The 8,062-nt window shown below is 40.8% G+C and overlaps 1 protein-coding gene and 1 non-coding gene across 2 annotated transcripts; both read left to right on the forward strand.

Moving 5' to 3' along the window:
- The first annotated feature begins 297 nt into the window (after nucleotides 1-297).
- On the forward strand, nucleotides 298-7,259 carry LOC118242550 (N-acylneuraminate cytidylyltransferase-like). The gene is made up of 9 exons (XM_081712673.1): nucleotides 298-551; nucleotides 672-814; nucleotides 1,246-1,401; nucleotides 1,693-1,826; nucleotides 2,259-2,353; nucleotides 2,554-2,725; nucleotides 4,653-4,818; nucleotides 5,263-5,776; nucleotides 6,150-7,259. Exons 1-9 carry the CDS (start codon nucleotides 328-330, stop codon nucleotides 6,172-6,174), a joined length of 1,629 nt encoding a protein of 542 aa, XP_081568799.1. The 5' UTR covers nucleotides 298-327; the 3' UTR covers nucleotides 6,175-7,259.
- On the forward strand, nucleotides 3,399-3,539 carry LOC118241003 (U4 spliceosomal RNA). Its single transcript, XR_004775776.1, has one exon. It is a non-coding gene; the product is annotated as a U4 spliceosomal RNA (small nuclear RNA).
- Nucleotides 7,260-8,062: the final 803 nt, after the last annotated feature.

Consider the following 8,062-nt stretch of genomic DNA (forward strand, 5'->3'; position numbering starts at 1 on the left):
CAATTAACAGAACAATTAACAATTACAATAAACAGAAACCAAGTTATTGTCACGTTGTGATTTCCACTTAAATGAAAAACACTAAAAGATGGCGCAAAAGCTGATTGGTTAAATCAAATCAAATTTATTTATATAGCGCTGATGTATATAGTGCTGATTCAAATCCCGCTGCAATTTGATCCCTGGACTTGAATTCATTTGGAACCCGTCTAGGAACTCCACTAGCATCAAGGTGTACTTCTCAATAAACCCTACTACCGCCTGCGTGTACCCGCTGACATCATCAGTAATGCGCCGGAAAATCTGTACACGTAGCCGTTGAAGGGAATGGCTATAATGAAGAGGAAAATTGTAGCTAGCGCTGATGAAGACAGAAATAATCAGTCAAAACGAGCCAAACTAGATATTACTAAGAAGAGACACGTAGCTGCGGTGATTCTCGCTCGTGGCGGCAGCAATGGAATTCCTCTGAAGAACATAAAATTGCTGGCGGGTGTTCCACTGATCGGATGGGTTATACGGGCAGCTATAGACTCTGATGTGTTTGACAGGTAATTCGTTAAATATAGTAATTTGCAAATTGCAACTCGTGGCAGTATGAATGTACGGATGACCGCCACCAAACCAGTTGTTCCTGTCTTGACGTGATGTTTCCCGGGATATTTCCACAGTCTGTGGGTATCCACTGACCACGATGAGATTGAGCGGGTGGCAAAGAAATGGGGGGCTAAAGTACACAGGAGGAGTGCAGAAGTGTCCAAAGATACAACAAGCTCCCTGGAAACTATTCAAGAGTTTTGCCGAATGAACCCAGGCAAGTTATGTTGTTCTCTGCTGTTGATCAGATCAGAAGCTCGGAGCCATTAGTTTGGTGTTTAAAAGTGAATGGACTTCAAATCTGGCTCATTGTGCCATGCATTTTGTATGTATCAGCTGCATACTTAATCAACCCCAATTCATTTTGCTGTTTAAATGAACACTTATTCATATAAACAGCTGCAGCAGAGTCTGCTTAACTGAGCTTTTTATTAGACACTTTCCTATCCTTCTCATATTTATTCATACCAACATTTGCATCCAATTCAGGTTTGCTTTTTTTTTTTTTTACATACATAGTCATACAGTATGTAACATGTTCTATGTTATATCACATACTAATTATTTGTTATAATTCAATGACTATTATTTGACTTTGTCTAATCATAGTTTGTATTTCCCTTTTTACACTTCGCACCACTCCCTTAGAGGTGGACATCATCTGTAATATTCAGGCCACCTCTCCATGCCTCCACCCACACCACCTTATACAGGCAGTGGAGATGGTGACCAAACAAGGCTACGACTCTGTGTTCTCTGTCGATCGCAGACACCACTTCCGTTGGCAAGAGGTCACCAAAGGAGGTGTGTGAAAGATGCACCGATAAGCCTACATAGATGGATGTGTTTGAGGTATAAGTGGAATTCAGTCACATTGGGATGGAACTAAGTAGTTTACTTTCTTTGGCAAGGTCTCTAGGCTATGTTTCTGAAATGTATTGTGCATTTATGAGTCTTAAATGGAAAGCAAATCAAGTTCTGTGATCAGTGTTCTTGAACCGAAAGACCTCTTGGTTGAAGATTGTTCCAGCTCTTCTCAAGCCTACTGCACAGCTGTTTAATTGAAGTGTTTCCTGTCTCTTCTTTTTACTCAAGAGGCCCCCGACACTAAGGCCCTGAACCTGAACCCAGCCAAGAGGCCCCGTCGCCAGGACTGGCCTGGGGAGCTCTGTGAAAATAAATCTTTTTACATCGCCACCAAAAAACTTATAGATGAAGGAGTCCTGCAGGTGAGCTGAGGTCCACAGTGTTCAAGATGCAGGCAGCAAATTAATCTAATCTCAGAATTTGTTTCTGTCTGAGCAGTTAGGCCACACACCTTAGGATAACACAGGGACACTGACAAGATTCAAACCAATCAGGCAGTGACAAACATTTATAACAATTGTTCAGATACTCACTTTTATCAAAGGTCTAGCAACATAACCAGTAAGAACGAACTCAGAACAAAAATCCGTTTGCAAGCCACAACGTAATGGCAGTCACAAGTTTCTGCCCACTCAGCAGTGTCTACTGTTGATGACCTGAGCCTCCTTCTTATTACAGAATATTAGTTGTCCCAGAAGTTGTTAGTGGTTTATTTATATAATCTTTTATGGGCTGTATTTAAGATATTGAAAAGGGCATGCAGTGTGGTGATATGTGATGTTTGCCTTTTGTAGGGAGGGAAGATGGCCTATTTTGAGATGCCTGCAGACAACAGCATTGATATTGACAATGACATAGATTGGCCTATTGCAGAACAGAGGGTGCTCAGGTAAACTAGCAGGGTAAACCAGAAGAAGAGCACAGAACCATCTCCACAGCTCACTCCTTCTCGTCTTTTGCTCTCTTAGTGTTCAGGCAAGAATGGCCACAACCCTTAAGATCAACATCCAGGGGTGTGTGTGTGTGTGTGTGTGTGTGTGTGTGTGTGTGTGTGCGTGCGTGCGTGCGTGCACATTTGCCTCCATGCAGGTTTGGTTACTTCGGTAAGGACAAGCCGGAATTGGTGCGGCTTCTCCTGTGTAATGTGTTGGGCTGTTTGACAGATGGGCAGATCTCTCTGTCTGCAAATGGAGACGAGAGGGTGTCCGTTAACAGCAGAGATCTGGATGGTATCACCATGCTGCAGAGAGAAGGAACAGAGGTAGGTATTAATAGAGGTCATGCTAAACTGATCTGTGATCAGGTTCATTAAACCACAGCTTTCTTTGTGTGTTTAGGGTAGGGCAGTGGAGACTTTTTAAAATCAAGACTGTGTGTTTTATATTTACATAGGGTCTGTAAATTTGAATCAAAACAGTCTTGATGAAAGCATTGGTGAAAATGCTGGGTTATTCTGTACTGCTTTATATTGAAATAATAAACAAATAAATATAAACAAGGGAACTGTAGGTTGTGAATTCACTATTTCAGCCGCGAAAGACCAGGTATGTTTACAGGGTGTTCATGTTGGGCCTTCAATAATGCAATTTCTCCCCACCCACTTTGGTGCAATCCACACCCCTTATGGTGATTGACCAAACGTTCACACTAATTTAACCCCCACCTCTACCACCACCCCCTTACCCTTACTCTTTGTTGTCCACTACTCATCATGCATTGTGTTCTTTCTTTCACTTTTTGTAACATTCGAAGTATTCATGTTTTAACACAAAACATTGATCAAGAAGTGTTGATCATTGTTGATTATTTTATATGAAACTCTAATTTCAGCCTGCATGTCTAGTAGCTCTGGAGTTTCTAAGGCAAATCAAAGAACTGTCGATGTGCATAGGGACCCTGTTACTCAGATGCTCGAACTCATGTGGTTTTAGGTTATTCTTGCGCCGTGGCAGTATCCTAGCTTATGAGGTTTATCTGAGGTGCGATTATTGCTAATTGAAAACTTTACCCAATACCCTGCCGTGATGACTTGAGATATAGTCGGCACTGGCAATTTTTGACAGTCTTCCAGGAGGCTGATATAAATTGTCTGAAAGTAAGAAGCATGTTTTCATCAGTTATGGTTATAGTAGTTTTGCAGTGTTTATATGCTATGGTGTCATTGGTATGAATGTGTGTATATAAAGGTTTAATCAAATTATTTTATTCTGGAAGAGACACGAGTTGTGGTTTCATTGGGGACGTTACTGAAACGTCTATCTGAAGAATACAAAACAGATGTAGGATGAACATTGCAGGAGGAAATAACAGCTGCCTGTCTTTCTGTTCCTGATCCCAGGTGCTCTCCTTGTTACAAGGACGAGTCTTAGAAAAATAATGATGATAATAATTAAGTATTATTGAATATAATTATTTAACACATAATAGTTACTAGATGCAAATCTGTGGTTTCCACAATTCGTATTTGTTTTATTGACTTTCCATTTTTAGTTTGCTAGCTAGCTAAAGTTCTAAATCAGGTCATTGACACAGACAGTCTTATTTTATAACTAAATATACATCACACAGCATAGCAAAAACACATAAAAGAGGTCTACAGTTAATCATTTGATTTTTGTACACATGCAATTTTAAAAACGACCTTTGCTGTTGCTCATCTATTACATTGTTTAGTTTTGTAGTCTATTAAATAAGAAATGCTTAACAAGCTCTTAGAAAATAGCCATAAAGTATTATAAATAAACTACCACCTGTGGGTCATTGTTACATCCTTTGAAAGAAGTTTTGCTCTGAGTTAGACTTTGTGTATGAAACAGTGTAACGATTGATCTGGGAACTTGACGTGCCAAATGTTACGCTTGTGTATGCATCATTACATTTGTACCGCGGTGCCATATTCGCTGTCATTGTATAAAGGATCTTCCTCCATCGCATTTAAAAAAAATGGAGAGAAAATATTTTACACAGATCCATTTGGATTTCAAAGTGTAATCCACATTTCTAGAATCAGAGTACCTGACGCCTACAGTTACAGCTTCTTGTAGCATTACTTCTTTCTGTATAAAACTGTTTGATGTTTTATAGCAACCTATGACATAATGGAGCCTCACAGAACTTTTTGAAATCAGTATTTCAAATGTAACACCTGCTATCATTTTTGCATGTTTTCTTCCACTCTGTCCTATCAGGTGATCCTTCTGACTTCCAGTGAGAACCCCACACTGGGGAGACTCACAGACAAGCTGTCCCAGAAAACAGGCTGTGTTGTGATGTCTCTGAATGAGCCGAAGCAGGTGGAGGTTGAGAAACTGATGAAGGAGAAGAAGCTAGAATGGAAAGAGGTGGCCTATATTGGTAAGTGATTTCTCTCTACTTTTGCCTTTAGTTACCCTTCTAAATAATGATTATTTTGTGGTTTGTAGATCTCATACAGTGATTAGATTTTTTTTGTTGTTAAAATATTTTGTTAGAATGGTTAGAAATATAGCTGCAGCTAATCAGGAAAAGTTGTTTTGTGCCAGAAACTCATTCAGCTAAAAAAACATGCATAAATGTTTGCCACCTGCTTTTCATTACTATTCACTGAGGTTTCACAGTCCAGTGTTTACTGACATTTTTTTAGCATGATGACAAAAAACATTGAAAACCAAACCAAACCAATGCCTACAATGCCAAACAAAATGGAATTCTCTCATTTCTCCAAATCATAAAGCAAAATAATTTTCAAATCAGACATCGGCATGCACACTGCGATGAACAAGTCGGATCCCTCAGAGTTTCTCTTGTGCACTACTATAGGTAATGATGCAACAGATGTGGACTGCTTGAGCCTGGCTGGACTGAGCGCTGTGCCCCTGGACACCTCTGCGATGGCGCTCATTGCAGCAAAGTACCGGTGCCAGAGTACCGCGGGCCATGGTGCGGTGCGGGAGTTCTGCGAGCACATTCTGCACAGCCTCCAGCCAGCAGGGAATCCTCAGTGCCAGAGCTTACCTCCCACCCAGACTTTCCCGCTTGCTACCAGGGCGAGCATCACCGCGCGTTTCTTCCCCTGCAGGGCCCATGGCCGGTACCTGCCCTGGCCAAACCAGAGATGGTCACGGCTCACCGCCGCGGAGAAGTTTTCTCGGGGGCGGTGGTGGTGGTGGCGGTGGTGGCGGGGGCGGCGGCTGCGGCGTGCACCACTTCCCGCCCCCGCATCCCTTTTGGGGGACAATGGGGGCCCCCCTTGTCTCAGGAGAGGCCCTCGTACCAAAGGCGCTCGGGGTCACACTGTCACACAGTGGCAGGGGATTAAATACAGACAAAAAAGGTGTGTTTTGTCCAAGGGTGTGTAGTTAATAATTTAGACAACAGTGAATCCCCCTTGCACGCGGGGGGAGGAGCATTCCGTGACCGAATTGAATTCAGCCGTTCTGAAAAAAGTTCTGAAAAAAGTAGAAAGTGGTGTTATGAAAATGTGATGTGTGAAGGGTAATGACGATATATTATGTTTCTATTAGGGGTGGGACTTGATTAAAAAAAATATCTAAATAATTAGAAGCTTTGTAATTAATTAATCGAAATTAATCACATTTTAATCACATTTCAATATTTAACATGAGAAATATTAATTTAAGTTTGGATGACGAATGAATCAATGAACATAAGCTTAAACTTCAAAATCTTGTTTATTTTCCCACCAGTCTACTATACAGACCAATAGATTAGTGCAGAAAACACAGAGCAAACAGTTTTCAGAACACTAGAAATTCTGACAAAAAATACAAAAGTACTGATTGACTTCAACTGCTCCCATAAATAAAATAAAATAGATAAAATATTGTCTACCATCATCTAAAATGGTATTAAGACATCCTCTGACTTCAGTTCTTCTTATTCTTACAATATCCTGAGCAAAACTCCCCAAGTTAAACAACAACAACATCGAGCATGTCAATATGATCAACATTTAGTTAAGTCAATAACACAAACCCATTGGCCTTATGATAACATCTACTGCTTCCTCAGCCAGTTACTGAGACAAACTGGCCTTTCGACATTTTCAGAGGTCAATGCTGCCCTCTTCTTCTGAACTATGTTACCAGCAAGCGAGAAAAGTCTCTCACAAGGAACAGACGTGGCAGGACTGGCCAGATATTTTCGGGCCACGGCAGGGCAGGACATTGTCTTTCTGGACGGCAGTTCGTAACTTGCATCAGCTGACGCAATTTGCAGCGTCTCTTGTAACCCTTTATCTACAGTGCACAGTAATCCGTCTCGCTAGTGAATTGGTCAATTTGTCTGACGTGGACTTTGACATTTTGTTTCTGAATGTGAACCCCGACATGTGGTCGACTGTTGAGTGGCGACACTGTTTGCTCGTACTAGGAATACTATCACATTTAGCAGCTACGTTAACATTACTGACCTGCGCGCTAGCCCCAATGTTTTGCGTTGAGGTGGTAACGAAGGGTGGAAGTGCTTCTGTGATGACCAAACTCCTTCCTGCATAAAGTGCAAATAACAAATTTTTTGTTTGTACTTCCATCTGGAAGTTTCTTGTATTTAAATTTCCCATCCACCAACGTAGCCTCTTCCGTCATCTCCATCATGCTCATCACATTGTGCGTCAATATGCCTGGAACTCGTGCACTGAGAAACGTTCCACGGTGCAAAGGTGTGATTAAAATGCGTTAATTTTTTTTTTATTTAGTTATTTTCCCTGTAATTAATTAATCGAAATTAACGCGTTAAACTCCCATCCCTAGTTTCTATACATTGAACATGGGTCATTCTTATTACATATGCTTTAAAAATAAAATGGTCATTTTTAAATTCAGATAAGATCATTTCCGTACTTTTGACATTGATTGGGCCTGGCATGACAATGAGGAGTTTTCAAAACATCACTCTGTCTCTGTAAAACTGGCATGATTGTTTACCTTTGGTGATGAACCCTAGTAGACAACAGAGGGCAACCTTGGTCATCAAATCTGAAGTCTCAGTACAGAATTCAGTTTGCAGTTCTCTTGGTCCAGGCAAAAAAGTTTATTTCTATTTAGGGAAGTGCATTTCTGATTCAACAAAAGCACTGGTTTTATCATCACGGGGCTATCAAATTCACGGAGGCATCAAGATTCTATATAAATATTGTAAAGGATGCTTGCATGTGCATATTTGAAATGTTTTAGATTTTTCCAGTTTTATGGTATATGTAGTTACTATGCACTGGGCTAATAATTGGGAGAATGAACTGTCTTGTTTTATTGATCTAAAAACCTTTTGCTTATTGGGTGAACATGCATGGGTTGCATGGGGACTCAAAATGTAAATGAAACGCTCGCTGACTGGAGTAAGTTTATTCTCTTGGCAACAGTGTTATACTGTAAATAATTACGATGGCAACTGAGTGCTGTTCAGGAATGCAGCTTGATCAATGTGCTCCTTCTTAATTTACAGCAATGATCAGACCTGTAGTATTTTATTCATACTTAAAGAGGAATTTTGAGGAAAATTTGCATTCGGGACTGCAATCTCCTCTGCTTCACCCAGTCGTGGCTGAACCCAGCGGTACCAAACCACGCTATCCAGCCGGCCGAGTTCTTCTCGGTTCACC

Source organism: Electrophorus electricus, chromosome 4 (assembly GCF_041902795.1).
Source record: "Electrophorus electricus isolate QZ-2024a chromosome 4, ASM4190279v1, whole genome shotgun sequence".
Classification (NCBI taxonomy): domain Eukaryota; kingdom Metazoa; phylum Chordata; class Actinopteri; order Gymnotiformes; family Gymnotidae; genus Electrophorus; species Electrophorus electricus.